The sequence below is a fragment of the Lutjanus erythropterus genome, chromosome 13 (assembly GCF_056507025.1).
Source record: "Lutjanus erythropterus isolate fLutEry1 chromosome 13, fLutEry1.hap2, whole genome shotgun sequence".
In the NCBI taxonomy this organism is placed as follows: Eukaryota; Metazoa; Chordata; class Actinopteri; order Lutjaniformes; family Lutjanidae; genus Lutjanus; species Lutjanus erythropterus.
In genome coordinates, this window is record NC_139329.1 from 18,640,824 (window position 1) to 18,660,704 (window position 19,881).

At 39.2% G+C, this 19,881-nt stretch overlaps 2 protein-coding genes across 2 annotated transcripts; one reads left to right on the top strand and one right to left on the bottom strand.

The window, feature by feature from the left end:
• Positions 1-1,288: 1,288 nt before the first annotated feature.
• On the bottom strand, positions 1,289-14,264 carry terb1 (telomere repeat binding bouquet formation protein 1). Its single transcript, XM_084734069.1, has 20 exons — positions 14,247-14,264; positions 12,907-13,057; positions 12,524-12,655; positions 11,755-11,886; positions 11,562-11,622; positions 11,297-11,415; positions 11,069-11,197; positions 10,797-10,949; positions 10,569-10,700; positions 10,290-10,415; positions 9,715-9,857; positions 9,254-9,630; positions 9,077-9,147; positions 8,552-8,629; positions 7,680-7,916; positions 6,631-6,711; positions 5,128-5,193; positions 4,990-5,031; positions 3,653-3,717; positions 1,289-1,834 (listed from the first exon to the last, which is right to left on the bottom strand). The coding sequence occupies exons 1-20, from the start codon at positions 14,262-14,264 to the stop codon at positions 1,655-1,657; spliced, it is 2,493 nt and encodes an 830-aa protein (XP_084590195.1). The 3' UTR covers positions 1,289-1,654.
• pdp2 (putative pyruvate dehydrogenase phosphatase isoenzyme 2) lies at positions 14,157-19,576 on the top strand. Its single transcript, XM_084734244.1, has 9 exons — positions 14,157-14,291; positions 14,726-14,855; positions 14,957-15,172; positions 15,706-15,825; positions 15,934-16,220; positions 16,317-16,422; positions 16,982-17,218; positions 17,322-17,621; positions 18,227-19,576. The coding sequence occupies exons 2-9, from the start codon at positions 14,775-14,777 to the stop codon at positions 18,500-18,502; spliced, it is 1,623 nt and encodes a 540-aa protein (XP_084590370.1). The 5' UTR covers positions 14,157-14,291; positions 14,726-14,774; the 3' UTR covers positions 18,503-19,576.
• The last annotated feature ends 305 nt before the right edge of the window (positions 19,577-19,881 follow it).

A 19,881-nucleotide genomic window follows, 5' to 3' on the forward strand; every position in this document is an offset into this window, starting at 1 on the left:
GCTTGAGAAATGAATGTGTATTTTTGCCATCTCTGGCCAAAACAGGAATGCTACCAAATGAAGGGTGGACTATTCTGTGATGCAATCAAGATGTACCAGCTGCTCCATTGAACTCAATACCTAATCTAGTTTAATCGATGTGTCTTACCACTTATGTATACTCCAGTTTCACAATTCATAATCCATAAGCCCCACTCATTTTCTTATGTCCAGCCACACCTAACTGTAACAGGCTACGCCTCAGGGCATGGCAGATGATTAAGTCCCATGGTTTTGGCAACATACTGATGAGTCCCCATGGAGTGGGAGAGGCACTCCTCAGACAGTGATCTCAGTGAAACTAGCCTTTAGTAAGAAATACAGTTAGCAGACTGAGCTGCTTCTTGATGCACACTGAGCATAGATAAACAGCATGATTTGCACTATTTGTGATTCCTGTCATACCAGAGGCTTTCAGCTCAATAAACAAAAGTGCTGGACTAGAGTCCCCACTCTCCTTGTTGATTTCCTGTCTTGGTATGGACTCTGATGGCCAAAGCACCAAAAGAAAAAAAAAAGAAAAAAAGAAAACAGAACTTGGTATTTGTTTCCAGGACACCGTATGTCAAGGAAGTAACACACATGTATTTGTTTTTTTTAGCAAAAGTGCAGGAACTATTGTTTTTTGTTTGTTTGTATTATTCTTTTGTGAGAAATACAAAACAAAAGTTACCAAACCTGGCAAATACGGTAACTTTCAAGAGGAAAAACTGATGGTAGCACAACTGACTTGACAGTATGTCCTGTACAGTATGTTCTGTCCCATAACTGCTGAAACGGATATAACTTTTTCATGGGTTACTTTGGTCAAATGGCATCCAAATAGGTGTGACTGTGCTCATTTCTGCTTGACTAGATTTGCTTCTTTGAACTCTAGGGTCAAATATTTCCCAAATCTCACTGGATATAAAAAAAACAGCACAATACAGACTTGGTATAAATGGTTGCCAAAGTGTTTAGGGCTGGGCCTTTAAACTGCCACCACTCATTAACACATTGTGCTGTTGCAATCAGATTTGGCAGTTACACATGTGACAACACAGTGGTGGTGATTCATCAATAGGTGGTGCTACAACAAAACAACAACTTTAAAATAGCCCATACTCAAAGACTATACATCTAATTCACCCAAAACGTGGCAAATTCATCATTAAAAATACCAGTGGTTATAGCTACATTTCTAATTTAAGAAGGGTATGAAAGCCTGTGTGTGATCAAATTACAAAGAAACTGACAAAGAAATTTAAAGAATCTCATACACCTATTTAATAACTTACAACAAGAGACAATTAACAATATTTGCTGGAACACTACAAAACGCTGCAAAACTTGTTTTAACCACAAAGTAGTAAAATTTAATATAAATATCGAAATATATTAGAAGTGTATCTATATACAAATATAAATAAAATAAATGCTTCTTTAAGTTCTGAACTGCAGGTCTTTTAGATAAATCGAACCTATTATTTCCAGAGGGCCGTCACTGAGGGGCAGGCCCAGGCTCTCAGGACGAGGACTGTACACAGCCAGCATCTTGGGCTTTATGTTTCTGAAGGCAGAAAAAAAACAGGCAATTAATCTAAATGCAGTTCTAATGTGAGGAAAAAAATCTTACTTAAATAAGATTTTCTCTTGTTACCATTAGCTGCTTGTATTTCTTGGCCAGGTCAACATTGGTACGTCCAGGTTTGAAGGGGTAAGACCACAAGATGGTATTCCAGGAGAAACCATGTTTCTTCACTCCGCTCAGTATGTAGTGCACCTCCTCACAGCTGAAGTCTTTCCTATTTCTTCTCTAAGAACAATAATGAGGGCAGAAGAGACAAAGCTTTGAGTAAAGATTAGGCAGACTACACATTTGACAACATTCAGTACACCTGTGTCTCTTAAGAGTAGTTCACCCTTTCACAAACTATCTGACTGCTATGGTCTGATTGTGCTGAATAAAACACAAGGATGTTGAACAGTTAAGGCCTTCTCCACTGACATGTGGTCGAGTTACTACAGCTCTGCTTAACAGAATAATAAAATGTAAAATATATGAAAGGATAAAATGTGCTTTTAATTGAAGTTAGTTTCCCCTATTTAAATTTATTTGCCAAAGATGCCTGCGTGATTAATGTTAACAGACCATACTGGTTTTGCACATTTCAGCCCATTAACAACATATTGCCTGAATTATTTCCAGACATTCTTCAAAGCATATCGCACACTTCTAAATTTGATTTCCTACCCTCCATTAGCAATTGGTTTCAGCTTACTGCAGTACGCTGTGAAAATGAACTTGTTGAGACATTTGATGTTGTGTCATATCTATTTGGCAAAGTGACATTATCACTGCATGCTGCTACAGTTGGAAGGACTGTTTTGAAAGTCCTTCTGCTTCTGCTGCTGTGTTCAAGGACACTCCGGCATCTGTGTATCAGTAATCTGTTAATGACTAACAGCTTTTTGTGATGAAAGAGATGATCACATTAATACCTCGAGAAAAGTTTTAGATTTTGATTTTCATATTGCACTGAAATTAAATGAAACCTTTACCTGCCTGAAAAGTACAGGAAGTAAACTACACACAGTTTGTAGTTAATTGGCAAAACATAACTTGAAATGAACAAATTAATCAAAACTATAGAAAAACTATAAATACCATAATCCTTAAACATTACTTTAACATTAGATTTTTAGCATGGTTAATGAAGGCACTGTTTACATCTGTTTACATCTTCCAGTAATCAGGCAGTCCCCTTACAGTGTCTATTTATTTTGAGTATTTTCCTACACAATGTCATATGGAAAAAGATTTAAACCATAGTGGGTTAATTCTATTTTTTCCAAATTTTACTCCCATGATACTTTGCCTCATAGTAACCCGTCTGCTTCTGGCTGGATACCCGAGGCTACTGCTGCGTGCATACTGATATCATGACAGGAAAGAGAAGGTAATTTTCTCTCAGTGGAAAGCGTAGTTTCCTCGAGGCTTATGACAAACTGCCAAAAACAAGCCAGCACCATGCAGCAGCAAAACTACAGTAAGATATAATTTAGGCTATATACAGTAGGCTCACTGTACTGTATTACAGTGTATCTGAATTATACACAGTACTTATACAGCAATTTGAAAACCATTACTAAACAGCTGTACTGCATTTTGAGAGTCAATACAATTCAGTAATTTCAGTATATTCAAGTAAACTTTATATTCCTGTTATAAATATACACATTTCAATTAGATGGTAATCTGCATGAAGAAGAAAAAAAGGCCATAATAATCATCCGCTTATGGTAATCAATTTGACAGATTTGATCACTAGAAGAGGTTTCCACTATATTACTGTTTGCAGTATGCAGACGATGATATGAGGAAGCCGAGTCAGAACTAAGCGATTCTAAGGAACTGGTTAAACTGAAACTGGTTCTAAATAGGAACCGATTCTCAAATCTCATCCCTACTCAACACTGTACATTTCCTCCCTTTATTCCTCAAATATGTTTTTACTACTTCACTGCATTGCAGCAAACAATCATGGCATTAAAAAGCTGTTGGAAAACCTGATGGGCCATTTTAAGAGCAACATGTATACTTTTGACAGAGAATATTCTTTCAAAGTCTTACACTGGAACGGTGATTGGTGCTAGTCTTTGGCCCATCGTCAAAAGCAAGACGTCCACTATTATGCCCTATGAGATAGAGAGAGGGGGGGGGGGGGGAGAGACAGAGAGAGAGAGAGAGAGAGAGAGAGAGAGAGAGAGAGAGAAAGCAAGAGAGAAAACTCACTCTGTTACTCAACAACACATCAGTTGGCCCCAGACTTAATATACAGAGATAATTTCTACTGTCTCTCCTGCTCTTCACCTCATTAGAGTGATAATGTATCACTGATTATGGTTAAACAGCTGCTGTTTGGACAATACAGGAGGAATAGAGTGATGATGAAGGAAGAGTAGTCACAGTCTCAGACTTTGGAAACTCCTGGTGTAGCACCTACAGTGCCAGCAACACTCACACAAAATGCAAACAGCAGTGTCTAGAGACAATCTTTGCTTCTGAGCTACTGTAGACAGCCCAAAACAGACAGCCCAGCTCAACATGGCAGCCTTCATGGATGAGGATTCATGCCCTCGAGATATAAACGACTCATTCTACAGCAGCACAACACAACTTTTTTAGGTGATTATACACTAATGAAAACATTCTTCTGAATATTATATTCCATGCCTGCCATATTCTGTCAATAAATCCCTGTAAATCAAGACAGAAAATGTATAAAGGGGAAAAGGGAAGGGCAGAAATACAGCTGAACTGAACAGAGAAAGAATGAAAATGTGGACTGAGCAGTGGAAGAAAACATTATCCAGTGTGTGGACTCACATAAAGTGAGTATTGGAAAATGCATTTGGCTGCAAGGTATAAAAATACAGTAAATCTCAGCCTGTCAGCCTAGAAAGACTGCACTCCATAAAATTGTCTCTGCGTCCATGTTGCAACACTATAAACTGGAAAACAGGAGGAGAAAAAGGAGATGGAGGGAAAATATAAACATATTCATTAAATATATACATTACAGTGAATGTAATGAAAGTACAGAACATGCAAAATCATAATGTGAAACAGACTAGAATGGCTCTCATTTCACTACCACGTCACTGGCATAATACAAAAGCATCAGAACACACCCTTTCAGTCTCTCTCTCTGTTGCTCAAACACAGACACACACACAGTGTTTTACAGAGTGTGAAACAGCTTAATACAGCTGTGCTGCTCTGAACCAGCTCTGGCCTGCACTGTGAGAACACTGGCTGCAGTTCAACATTCCTTCTGCTCTCTGGTTTGTCTGTTGCCAGGAACACACTGCAGAGGACAGCTCCCACCACAGGCTCTCAATCATAACATTCACACACACTTAACAGTAATCTACAGTAAATACCCATATCTTATATCACCTATTTACCTTTAGGAAGATGAGACGTTTTCAAGGGTGTCAGGTCTGGACCTGGATGGAGAAGTGACGAGATTGATGCTGCTGAATATAACAAGTATAAAGGACAATAATAAATATTATGTGGCTGTGATAATGTCTCATACATACCAGTCTTGTGATAAGAGGTCAGTGTGTCCTTTTCAGCTCCTCTGTGCAGTGGAGTCAAAGTGATACCTACGAGAAGTGGAAGAAGAAGACATCCCAATTATACTTATAGAAAATTGTGCATGTACTGTATGTATGTTAGTTTAGTTCAGTTCAGTGGCCTGCATCTAATAACACCAGGCAACAATTTGCATGTATACAAATCACGTGTTCAGCTTTCAGGAACAACTTTTTGTAAACTGAGTTTGTAGGGACGACCCTAGAGATGAGTTATGATGATGTTTTAAAATGGAAATCTAGTGAATTTGGCAAAACATATCTTAGTCTTTTAAAAAAGGTCTGTCATTGTAGCAATACTTTTCATAATGTTGTCAGACATTTAAAATAAAAATCAGTCAGCTTGTCAGTAGCAAAAACAAATACAAACAAACAATCAAGCATCGCCTGCCCCACATGCTCCGCAGGTGCACTCTGGCGAAGTGGCTAACAGTCAGTCAGTCTTCTCTACTTCCATCACAGTAAGTTTTGTTGTTTGTGGTGATTTAGAGACTTGGTTCATAAAGTTTACAGCTGTTATGCTGTTGCAATACTCTATGTAGAATGACGGCTATAAAACAAGACCTTAAACTTGTTGCCAACCACTCATTTCACCTTTCTCATCAGTTGACCAACACTGCATGTTGTCATGATTGTTTTCAGTAAGTGCAGCTAATATAAAATTATATTTTGATTTCCCTTCTTTATAATTCCTCTTTGAAATGTTCTCCCTGTTTTTCTCCATCTCCCTATTATTTAACAGTAATGCACACTGACTGATGCTCGATGCACAACTGAAAGACTAATGATTTGAATCACTGACTGTCAAGGGGCAGCCCTAGATGACTTGACACAACTTTTTATTGTCCAAAATCTTATGGCAATATGGCAAACTTATCTGTTTGATTCCAACCTATGGTCTTTTGCTGCATGTCAACCCCCCACTCTCTCTCCCATTTCCTCACTTTAGCTGTCCTATCAATAATCAATAATAAATAAAAAAGAAAAAATAATATATTTATATGGTTCCAATTTACTCAACCTAGCCATCTAAAACACATCAAGCTCAAACTAAACTAAATTTTTTTACTCTGCTCTATTTATTTAAACTTTTTCAAACACAGAACTTTGAGCAGCATTTTTAATCGGTAAGCAAAGAATTTTAAGCAAATTGCAGAAGGTTCACTTTTTTTTATTTTTATTTTCCTTGAACTTAAAATAAGTCAACATAGCTGACGTGATGACATGCTGTTGACAGGCCTCACTCATTCTAGCTCCTGTTATGTGACACAGTCTGCTCACCTGTGTTACTCGTGACACATCTCTCTTTACTGATGCAGTATCCAACTGGTGCATCCTTAGAACTGTGTTATATACTTTTTTGTTGATTTATATTCTTTTCCTATGGCCATTTAAGACATCTCTGTGTTAAAGAACTGTAGAAAAATCCACTTGCTGCATAATTCTTACCATTGTGCCTCTCCCATTGGTGTTCTGGCAGGGAGCTCTTTCCTTTCCCAGCTCCTTTATGTATTGGAGTCAGGCAGACTTCTTTTACAGCGCAGTAGAAAACAGGACATTTTATAGCAGTAGTTAAATACAACAATGTGCATTTCACACTGAGGATATTAAAGTAACAGTTGTGAAGTTATGGACAAGGAGATGAAATTGGCTGTATCATAAAAACAGTTTGGAACAACTGCAAAAATGGTGTGTTTGTGGTTTGAAAGGTTTTCTAATATTTAATCAACACCAGACAGGATCTCATGTGTTCATTGGTGAAGTTTTTACATTTATGCTGCCTGAGGTAATGCACTACGATAAACTTAAGAAGATATCTTAGTAGTTTCCATAGTTTATAAATACAAAATAAAACTTGAGCACTCATAAAGTGTCAGAAAACTGCTAAAATGAAACTCAGTAGAACATGCACTCACACATATGTGCCTTGTAATTGTGAGCACCCATGGGGAAATCTTTGGGGTGGACTTATATAAGTTGGCATTGAATTTTAACTGGGGGAAATGTGTGACCATTTGCATATTTAATGCTTAATTTTGGATCATCATGTGAACTGGCCATCTGACTTACAACTGTAAGACCAAAGCCATTGCAAAGGCAGTAAAATGCCACCCAACCAGGCATGAAAAAATGATACCTCTTTAAGAGAGCATTATAAAGGGCATACATAGAAGCTGTAGTGACTTGCAGTGACAAGTTAAGTGACACCTAAATCAACACACTGATGAATAAGTAACTATGGGGCTTTTATTTGGTAGAGTTTTCTTTGCTGTCCTATTTGGCACTAAGGTGGTTCATTAACCTAATCAATTGTGATGAGACAAAGATCATCTGTTGTAAACAAATAAAATCTGCTCTTAATTGGCACAACAGTTGTGCTGTGCACGAAATATTGTTGTGGCTAGAATTAATGCTTTCACCAACCAAATTGTGAGACTGAAGCTACACTTTTTAATATGATGGATTGACTGTGCATTTCAAATATTGAAAAATCTCACTGGTCCGGTTTTTCCTGCTTCTCCGTGGCTCCGCTGCCGAAACTATCTCAGTATCTGGGTCTGTCTGTTTCACAGTGTTGTCTTGGGGCTCTCTCCTGAGGAAAAGTTTGCAGTGACGAGTTCTAAAGTTCTCTGTGGCCTCCTGGAGAACCTTGTGCATGTCACAGCTGTGGCGGCAGGAGCTTTGAAGAACTGCAAAAGTGCGACTGTTCACCTCCTCAAAAGGCAGCACACAACCTAAAAGAGAGAAAGATCAAGGATGTAAGGAATTATTTTTAGAAGTATAAATACAATGTTGATTATCCTAAAGTCCTAATTATGTAGGAGAAAGGAGGGGAAAGACAGATGTATACAGGCCTACAGAGTGGGGCTGACATGCTGCTTGGAGCCTTCACTCATACTTATAGTGCCTTTCTGGTTGCCTGAAAGTCTCACAGAGAAATCATGAGGGCTGAATGCACATTTATAAGATTGGTATTAGCAGATATCCAAATCTAGGTATCAGAAAGGGATCAAGTCAGAAAAAAGTGTACTGGTGCATCTCTAATTACAGCGGTAGAGTACTTAATATGTTGGGACCAACTTTGTTATTACTCTAAAAATGTTCTGCTTAGCTAACCTCAGAGAGGAGGATTAAAGAAGTATCCAAGATTCTCTGGACCCAAACGATACACACAGCCTAACTCTACAGCGAAGATTTCTAGTTTATTCTTCCCATTAAGGTAAGAAAAACACTGAAAAAAAACAAACATTCCTGTCGGTTGAAGTACAGTATTTTGAAAGCAGCCTACACACTATGCTTGATTGAACTCTCAACAAACATTTGTTAAATTAAAATGGAAAGCATTTCAATGAGCATCATGTTCTCCTACCTGCACACCGAATATGAGAGAGTGAGTGTTCTTCCACTGGGACTTTCTCCACTTTACTCATCTCACGGCCCTGCAATTCTGAACACAAAAACATATTGCAATATAAAACCATGTGGGTAACAGACTGGCCTACCTGCAGTACAGTCCTGTCTCTTATTGAAAATGTGTGGCACATTATGAAGCGTCAAAAAAGATCCTGGTCTGTTGAGTAATTGAAGTCGTGTATCAAACAAGAAAGGGAACAAATTTTACTTTTGAATACCATATGCAGAGTGAGTTTGTATTTACAAGAAATCATTAAAAGCTTATCAGTTTAAACTTTAAATATATTGTCTTTGTAGTGTGTTCAATTGAATATAGGTAAAAAAGAATTTACACATCTCTTTTTGCTGTTTTTTCTATTTACATTTTATGTTCCTAACATTTTTTAAATCAGTGTTGAACCTGAAAAACATGTTAGAAACTACACAAACTACACAGTTTGTTTTTTAACTGTGTCAAAAGCCATGAAGCTGTGACTCTTACCTTTTTCATCAGTACAATTAATTTCTTTTGATACACTGGGCCTCACTGGTTCTGGGGGCTTAAATAACTGACTAAACATAAAATACACAAAACAGAAGAAAAAGTTGTTATGAAGGCCATCATTTCATTAGAGTTTTTCTGATTAATAAGTAACCACTAGTGAGAAACTGTACTGACCTGAATGCTGTATATGGCTCTCTGTCTCTCTCTAGTGGCTGCAGATGGGAAAACAATACAGTACCCATGTATTTTGGGCACCACACATCCCCTCCACTGGTTTCAGTCTTCTCTTCCTCCAGATTTAAATTGGAGCTCATCTTCTTCAGTTCACTGTCATTCTCATTCTTGATCACATTTCTGACAGTGTCAAGTTTAATGTCATTGTCACCCACTGGTTCTACATCCCTGTGAGTGCTGGTTTGTCTATGAGCTGTGGGGAAGGATATAATGCTCTCCTTCTGCTGAAGAAACAGTGGTATGGCTGAAGGTAGTGATGGTCGGCTTAGTCCTTCAGTTGAAGCTGACAGGTCTGTGTCTTCCTGCTCATCCTCAGCCTCCAAAAGATTAACATAAGCATATATAATCAGTCACTATGCTATATGCTGATTATTTAGTGGTCATGTGTGGAAATGTCTGACCTTTGCCTGTCTCTTCTCGAGCAGATCAATCCTACGCAACAACTCTCTGGCTGAGCTCCTGAAGCCTGCCATGTTTGTGAGGGGCTCCACATTTTCACCCTGCCCCTGTCTTGCTATCAGACCAGGCACTCCCAAGGACATGGCTTCACAGACAAACAAGTCATTATGAGATCCACATTCAACCAGGGTTTCTGCAATTCTAAACAAACTGAATTTAAGGCTTTTTAAGACTTTTTAAAGACCAATATCAAAGCAATTTAAGATCTATTTCACGTCCATACTGCCAACAAAGTACATCTACAGTTTGCATTGGTGGTTATGGGTTCAATGTCGGCTTTGTTTTGTAGTTGTTACAGTGTGATCCATACATTTTTTGCCCAAAAACACATTTAAAAGTGAGACTGAAGAAAAAGTGACTTCATACAAGTAACATTAACTTTGTAATTGTAATTGTTAAAACATTTTAATCAATCATGATCTTTTAAAGAGTCCATCTTTAATGGAAAAAAATACAATTATTGTGTAACTGTATTCAAGAGTTACAATGTGATATAAACTAGACTGCTTTGACTTACTGGCCTGTTTGCAGGTCTGCAATATGAATGTAGCAGCCTTCCTAACCTCCTCACTCGTATCCTCGGTCAGTATGGTTATGATAAGAGGCAAGCCTCCACATTGCACCAACTGGGATTGGTGCTTTTCTATGGACAGGAAGAAACAAAATAAATAGATAGCATAAATACTGTTAGGGTAGCAATGGATGAGACTTGATAAAGTGTTTAAAATATAGAGCTGGGAACACTCTCTAGCACTACCAGAAAACACCCAAACTGCACACCGCCGTGCAGTCTTACCAGAGGCCTCAGTGCAGTGGCTCAGGGTGAGTAAAACAGAGAGCCTGTCTTCAGGTTGCAGGTGAGGGCTAGCCAGCAGGGAGAGGAGGTGGTAAACCACACCACACTGGGCCAAACCTGAAGCCAGAGGAGCTACAAAGAACAGATCATGAATGGAAAAGGAGACACTTTGGTTGATTAAATGAACTGTTAAAGGTACATGTGTATGTGTGTGACAGTGATACATACAGTTATCTGTGATACAAGCTGACAGGGTCTTGGATATAGTGACAGAAAGCTGGCTAGACAACAAGCTTGTATCTGCTGCAGGAGCTAGATGAATCAGTGCAAGAGTCAGAGTGTCAAGGCACCCTGAGGCAGAAAAACTCTCCTGAACACAGGCTGCAAAAACACAACAGTGATGAACAGTTAATAATTTGCATTTTTTTAGTGGCAAGATGTTTTACTGAAAAACAGAAAATAAGAGGTTTGGACTAAGCCACTCTGCCTCTTTCTCTTACAGTTGTTGGCAACTGTCATTGCAATGAAGGAACATATGGGTTGGAAAATCTCAATGCGTGGCAAAGCAATCTGCTGAAGCCAGTTTTTTATTATGGGAAAGGCTGCCACACAAATACGCTGACCCTCCTCTGGAAGACAAAAGGAAGAAAAACTGTTTTTGCAGGGATGGCAAGAGCATCAATGTTTTTTTATATTAAGAGCTCTGTATGAGGCACAGATAACATTACCATTCTGTGGGTTGTTGACACATCCACAGAGAGCACTAGACACAGATGCCCAAAGTTGGTAGGTCTGAGTAGCATTAGCTGCTCTCAAAGTAGCCTCTGTGGAGAGGGGGAAAGTTGTCCTACAAAAATATATGTTATTAAACTTAGAATATATGTATGCACGTGTGTGTGGGTTTAAAATAAATATTTTGGTATATATATTTAAACTTGGTGTGACTGATGTCTGACCACATGAGACTACTGAGTATGTAGCACTGTAAAGTACCTGAAGAGGCCCAGTAGAATATCCACGCAGCCAGTGATTTGGGCTAAAGTCTGTCCTGATTCTGCAACACAGACATATGAGGGCTACAAAAGATCTGTATAACAAAAGCAAGCTCATCATAAAACATTGTATCAAATTTACATTAAAAGCAAAGCTTTGACTCATTATGTCAGTTGGGGAGCCTTGATCTTACTGTTGTTGGCTACCAACACAGACAGCAAATAGACAGACACTCTCCTCTGTGTCAGTGGGATGTCTTCTTTCATCAACCAACCAGCAATCTCTGCAAATGTCTCTTTTCTGCACAGAGAATTCTTGCAATACACTACCAGAAGGAAAGACAAGTGGTTTATTATGAATCTGTAAAGCTGCCATTTTCATTCAAATGACTTGCATTAGAAAATGCCACACCATACTAACACAATGATGTTATTCACATACGAATGTACACATATGTACTGCATCTCAGTTCAGGACCACAGTCTCTGATGACACAAACCAAAAGTGAATGGGGTGTAAAAGCTACCCTATGTGTGTCCATTGCAGCTTACATTATTAATCTACAAAAAATGGAAAGATCAGCATTAATGCGGTACAGTGTTTTCCAGTTACCTGTTATTTGTTTTGTTTGTATTATTTGTTATTTTATTTCTTCAAACACACAAATTTAGCATATTACCATGTCTACATATTACCATTACCATATTACCACTGTGTCAGCTGCATAAGGTTAACTTCCTTTCTGTAAACCTGGAAGTTTGCAACAATACAAGAAGACGAGGACCACCGAAATGCATCCACAGTTTTGGTCCTTGTAAAGCTGGACTTAATTTTTTTGGGCAGGAAGTGCGCATTCATCCTAGGTTTCAATTGCTGCAATGGATGCAACTTTTTGCACAGCATCCCTCACAAGATGTGCCCCTGAATTGGGATTCAGCACTAATTTACACACACGCGCCTACCACTGGCTTCTGCTAGTGTGCCAAGTGTGAATAGTGCAGTCTCCTTCACATCTGAATGAACAATACTGGATTTGGAGAGGTTGTACACAAAGGTCACACCTCCCATTTCTCTAAGCATGTCCACAGTATCCTCTGAAAAAATAAAAATTAAAAGTGAAATAGACAGTGGAAAAGGCTTGTATCAAGATGTTACACTTCTAGAAATGTAAATGTATCACTGACTTAAATTATTAAGATGAATTAATCATCAAGACGTGTGTCCAAACACCAAATCTGACTGATGTGACTATAGGAGATGGCTTCTGTATTGAGTAACTAACTGAGTTACTATAGATAGATAAGGGGCAGAGACATGGCATGTTTCTGTTAAGGTTTACTATTACCTCTGTTTTCACAGATGGAGTGAATGGTGAGAAGAGCTTGTTTCTGCAACTCAGGACATTTCATCTGAAACTTCAAACACTCAAGCAGTAGACTGAGGTCTGTCCTAATGGCTGAAAGCAGAATTATGATATCAGTGATGCAACAAAAGAGCTATAATGTTACATTAGTAATGTCAATCTACAAATACATAAAGAAGATGACCATATGTGGAGAAAAGAAAAATTATCACTTACTGTTACGGTTGTTGCTATCCATTTTACTCGATAAACGACTCAGTGGTTTAGACAATATCTACAGTTACCCAACTAACAGCATGGCTAATGTAATATTACAAGAATACATCTCGTTTTTCCCACTTCTAGCCAAAGAAGCGTTATTCTGTGACATTAAGAAACTGTATTTTCAGCACTAGGCTAGCTAGCAAGCTAATCTAGATAGTTAGCTCTAACTAACAAACATAAATTATTAAAGCTAAAGTTAAATTCAACAAAGCCAACCACTCAACAAGTATTGTACAGTGTTTCTTCAGGCTAATGTTCAAACTTTTACTTCAGAAGTAGCTAGTTAATCTCCACGTCTAACTAAACAAAGGTTAGGGTATGTCAAGATGACAAACGTTAACTTATCCGATTTTAGCTAGTTAGCTAGAACGTCGGCACCCAACGTTCTGTCACCATAGAAACTGACGGGGTGTGGTGGTCGTGTGTAGAAGGGAATCCCAGACCCGCGAAAGATCTCCCAACAGTGATTATTTTAACCCAATATATATATATTTATCTTTCCCAACCCCTAACCAAGTATTTTTATGTTCTCATGACTTAACGATAGGGTTGCCAGATTAAATAACGTAATTATTATATACACCGTACACACGAAACGAGACGTACGTCTCGCGAGAGTTTCGCAAATGAAGGGTTCCCAGATGGCCTTAGCTTGTATGAGGGACAATTTAAGTACGTGTGTCTGATCATACACTGTGATTTAGCAGGACCAAATGACACGCCATACAAATTAGTTAATTCCAGCCTTGTGTAGAGTTACCGATAAAATTGTAGCAAAATTTACATTAAAAACTTACATTAAGTAAGAATAAAATTACACCAACACATGGCCTGAAAAGATACAATTTAATTTTGAAACAGCAAAACATGAGCAAAAAACGACTGGTTATGGTTTACATAGTGTTCACTGGTTTGGATTAAAACGATCACTCTCGCGAGGTCTTCCGTGGGTCTGGGGTTCCCTTCTAGACCATAATATGCGACCAACAAGAACTACAACAGTGCGTCTGATGTCAACGTCAGACGTTATGACACATCGCCGTCATGTATGGAGTTACTGTTCGGAGGACCGACATTGATTCATTCATAATTTGACTAAGTTTGTAAGTATTGACTTTATTAAGTGTTTATGAAGGGCACTTAACATGCCTATCATATTAATCCGTTGTTTAAGGTATCTAGCTGAGGTATAGGTTTTTCGGCGCTGAACTGTATGTTAAACGTGAGCGGAGCTAGCCAGCTAGCCGCCAGCTAACGTTTTACCCTATATGCTGTCAGCTCAGTGTTATATAAGTTAGCCAGCTTGTATCTACTAAGGGAAATGTCATATGGAGAGGTTACATAATGTCGCCTGGTATAAACTTTACATTGTAGCACGTTGATCACGACGATGTTGGTGTTAATTCGAAACTAGCTAACTCATACAACATCTAGCTTGCTATCTGTTTGCGTAGGTCCTTCCCGTGTCCGTATTATTCCTGTAATAATCGTGCTGGCATCACCATAACCTTATTAATTTCATTTTCTCTTAACACAGATAGGTTGATTAAGTGGTACAACACCCAACCAGGAGCGTTGCATTAGCGATGTCTGGACGTCTGTACGCCAGCATCCTCCAAAGAGCCTCAAGCTACACACTGACACTTTCTTCGATTGCCCCATTACAGGTTTGTATCCTAACTGAGTGCTTGTGTTTTGTTTTGTTTTGTTTTTAAATTTACTGCGTATGATATTGTAATGTTGTCATGGCTCTTTTCTGTTCATGCAGCATGCCCACCTTGTAGTAACTCCATCTTCTCAGCCTCGACCTGCCCACCATCGTCACTTCTCATCTTGGCATACCTCCAGATCAGACCAGCTGTGCTCCAGTGGTGAGGAGTCAGGAAATGGGTCTCAGAATGGGCGACAACTCTCGACTCGTCAGGATCTAGACTTTCAGCTCAGCCAGGTCCAAATCAACAGTATTTTGCGATCTCATGAGCAGGTAATTGGTATAGTGTCATTCTTTGTAATGAGAAAGGATCTAAAATAACGTGTAAATTATATGAAAAGCCTTGTGTCATTTTTTAATTAGGGCTGCACGATTAATCAAAATATTATAAAAGTCTCAATATTGTTAAGTGTGATATTCAAATTGCAGAAGATGTTATTTTTTGGTGCAGGAAAAATGTAAAAGCATTATAATGAAGTACTGTAGTGCTGTAGACACACTGGCCTGCAAATTTTGTTCTCCAGATGTAAGAAAACATGTTTCTTTGATACAGACCCCAACAAATGTCATATCATCATGATTATATATATATTTAAGGAAACTTAACAAGTTGTGGCAAAAATAATCTTTCCCACTAATCATGAATCATGTCACAATTGCAGAACCTGTCAAATTAATTGCAACATGATCTATTTTTTATCATGCAGTTCTATTTTTAATAGGATAAATCAGTATTTCATATAGAATAACTTTGCAGGTATGAGTAACCCTCTACATCTGTGTGTGTATGTGCATCTGTGTCTCAGACTGTGAGTGTGCCAGAGTTCGATGGCAGGGGACTCAGTGCTGTGAGAAAGTTTGAAAGCAACCAGCTGGCTGCAAACACACCTAATGAGGACCGTCGCAGTGCAGCCACCTGCTTACAGGTATGCACCCCAACCCCCCCAACCCCCCCCCCCAAGTCTGTACATCCATCTCCCTACTTCTCTCCCTCTTCTCATTAAATTTAATACAATTTTCTCTGTCTGCTCCAGTCAAAGGGCATGCTCTTTGGAGTTTTTGACGGCCATGGGGGCTGGGCGTGTGCTCAGGCTGTCAGCGAGCGGCTGCTGTATTACACTGCGGTTGCAATGATGCCGAAGCAGAACCTGGAGGAGCTTGAGAAATGCATGGAACATGGCAGACCCGTTCCTCCCATCTTGCAGTGGTACAAACACCATGCAGACTTTAACTATCGTGAATCTGCGTCACTTTACATTGACCACCTCAGAGTCTTTTGGCAGGATTTACTGGAGGGTGAGGAACATGGTGAAGGCATGAGGTGAGAAAGACATGTATCTGTATCTACATAAACATATATACTTGCCAGTGAGTGGCTTTCCATTTACCTCCTTTCATCATTGCCCTTTATTTACAGTCCTCCAGATGCTCTGGATTGTGCTTTCAAACGACTCGATGCTGACATCTCCTTGGAGGCTCAAGTCCCTTTTTCCAATGACCTAATAAAAAGCACAGCCATCCAGGTAATAAAATATGCCTTTCTTTATTATTTCAGTGTATTCAAGGTCACACAATGCTTATAAACAGAAGGGGTGTCATGATATACTGGTACTGATAATTGTGAATCTAAAAAATGAGTAAGTTTTCGTAAGTTGGCATATGGAGAGGAGGTGTCAGATCAATGGAGAAGAGGTGTAAAATTAGTTTGTAATTAAAGGAGCAATATATATATAACAATTGCAACAGTTGTTTCCCCCCAGCCCTCCTCCCCAGATTAGAGGAAGCTGCAGGAACACTGCATGAGCGCAAGACGAGCGCATCATTATAATTTGACAATAACAAGCAAAACCATTCTGGAATAATTTGAACTCTAATAAATCTGAAACTGAGAAACACAAGTTGTGGGCCAGAATAGAAATTCTAGAGATAAATTTGAGTGACAGCATTATTATTTTTTATTTTAAAATTTTCTATAGATATCACTATTGTATTGTTATTCTTAATTCTTTTGGCCACGATAATCATGTAATGAAAATCTGATATCATAACAGCTCTAACACACAGGTATGATTGTGTGTCCAGGTTGCATTTGCCGGTTGCACTGCCTGTGTGGCTCATGTCGGCACAGATGGGATCCATGTGGCGAATGCCGGTGACTGTCGAGCAGTATTGGGGGTGCAAGAGGAGGACGGGTCATGGAGCGCTGTGCCCCTTTCCCAGGACCACAATTCGCAGAATGAGGCAGAGGTGGAGCGGATCAAGGCCCAGCACCCACCCTCAGAGAGAGACACTGTGGTCTCAGACGACAGGCTGCTCGGGGTGAGAGTTCTTCAGAGCTAAACACTACTAGGTACTGTACAAGGAGTTGAAGGATGAATTTAGAAAATAAGTCACTGGTCCTAAGCTTTTATCACTCTGTCAGGTTCTGATGCCCCTGCGAGCCTTTGGTGACGTAAGATTCAAGTGGAGCCGTGAGTTGCAGGAGAGCATTTTAGCCAGCCTGGAGTCTGGAGGGGACCTGGACTCTCTCAACCTGTACCACTACGCTCCACCCAACTACCTAACTCCGCCCTATCTGGATGTGGCACCTGAGATAACCTATCACAAGCTGAGACCTCAGGACCGCTTCCTCATCCTCGGAACTGACGGGCTGTGGGATGAACTGGGGAACGAGGAGGCTGTGCGACTCATCGGAGAGCACTTAAGTGGGATTCACCTACAGGTTTGTATGTGGAGAGAAAATTACAATAACATGTTATTAACATTTATATAAACCACTCATACTTTTATTCTATTTTTATCCTGGAAACCTATCCTGTAAAAATGGTTTCTAAAATGGCTGAAATGGTTCTTTGTTTTATCCATATGGAATAGATTGTTGGTTTGGCACCACAGTCTAAATGTTGCAGTGAAAAAACAAGACAGATGTGTGCTGTGTTTCACAACTGATTTAAAATCCATCGTTTCACCTTCATTGGATGAAATCCTGTTGACTGTGACTTTGGGCATGTCCAGTGGTGTAACTGGGAAAATAGGCGTGTTTGTTATCATAGAAATAGATCCTAAGATCGAGATATTTATTGTAACTTCAGCGATATCTGCTGCTCCCTTCCACACATAGCTCAGCCTGCTCAAGTAGTTGTTCATTTTAAGAGGTTTTTGTGATTCCTGTTACTCTTTTGTAAAGCAAAAGTATTTCTTATTCAGTTATTTGGTAAATTAGTAGATTAGAATTGGCTAATTGGTGTAATAAGGGGTAGAATACTTGATTACTAAAATAATCAATAGCTGCTGTCTTTGTTTCTAATGGACTTGTCTTTTTTCCAGGCTCCAGTTTCTCCATCTGAGAGGCAGTTGAAATTGGGGCAGATGCATGAACTCTTGCTGAAACGCCAGGCCCGTGCCTCCCCTGCACTAGACACCAACGCCGCCACGCACCTTATCAGACATGCTCTCGGCACCGGGGAGTACGGAGAACTCTGCCAGGAGAGACTGGCCTCTATGCTTGCTTTGCCGGAGGACCTAGCTCGAATGTACAGGGACGATATCACAGCTACTGTGGTGTATCTGAACTCTAACCTGGCCAAACAACCTCATAGCTAACAGGAAGTTTTTTTTACAATGCTGGACAAAGTGAAGTTAAAACAAATTCATGAACCATCAGCTTTGTCCAGATCATAGACAGTGTCATTTTGTGGATATTTTGGGACAAAAATTACACCTGTTACATAAATTGATTTATAAATATTTTGAAATGAAGGGACAGTTTTCAGTGTTGTATTATGCACAGATACTTAAAAAAAACTCATCCGTAGAGTTTACATATTCATAATTAGAGCAACAGTCAGGTCAATTTACAGATTCTTTTGTATTCTGCTCCTTCTGTGTTTTCATAATGGACACTTCATAGACATCACCCTAAGTTGCACGAGAAACAAAATGTGAGTAAAAGCTACAGAGCAATACAGACACTCCTTGTCTGCATTTTTCTGTCTATTTTTCTTGCACAGTTTGCTTTAGACAGTCCACCTGTGACATTTCTTTCTGTTTACTTGGCTGTTTTTCTTAACCTGTGTGTAAACTGTGACATATACATTTAATTTTGCGTACATGTACTGTCTGTGTGATTGTTAGATGTATTTAAAAGGATAGTTTGGATTATTTTAAGTGGGGTTGTACAAGGCACCTATCGACAGACAGTATATTACCTTCAGTAGATGCCAGTCGACACACCCTCAGTTTGGAGAAGCAGAGAGGACCACCAGCACAGAGGCTCAGTAGTGTCCTGCTGTGGACAGGTCCAGCAACAACATGTTTTTTAGCCATTTCAAAACAAAACAAAATCAGTTAAAGCATATTTTCACCACTTTGCTTTGCCATCTAACAGCCTTTCAGACGGGGACCACTGTTATGTAAGCCAAATATTGCTCCCTTCAACCAGACTCCATTTACAAAATCCGTAGTTTTAGCTTGCAGATCACAGGAGCTGTGGATTTATCGTTGACTCTCTCAAGTTTGTTGTTTGTGCTGACTGTCCTCCACTATAGGTAATAGACTTACTATTAATAAGTACCTCATGCAACCCCACATCAAATAATCCAAACTATTCCTTTAAGCTGAAACTCCATAAATTGGAAAAAAGGTGCAGTTGCTTCATATTAAACAAGTGAGAAATTATTTTAATTTGCTTGTTTTTATTATTCAGAGACATTTGGATTAAAAATGGAATGAAATGAAATACAGAGTTAAGAGTTTAACATTCAAAGCTGTGTGGGAAGAAGAGTTTTCAAAATAAACTGTGCTAACATGTAGTTGCTGATTGTCATGGGAACCGGTCCTGGAGTGTTATGTAAATACTGGTAACGCTGAGTGAAAGGTGTATCCCTACGCTGGCCAAAAGGTGAGAGTGGAAAACTTCACTGCATAAACACACACCTGTATGACTGACAGTTCCTGAGGTCACCTCTAGCTTCTTTGTTTTT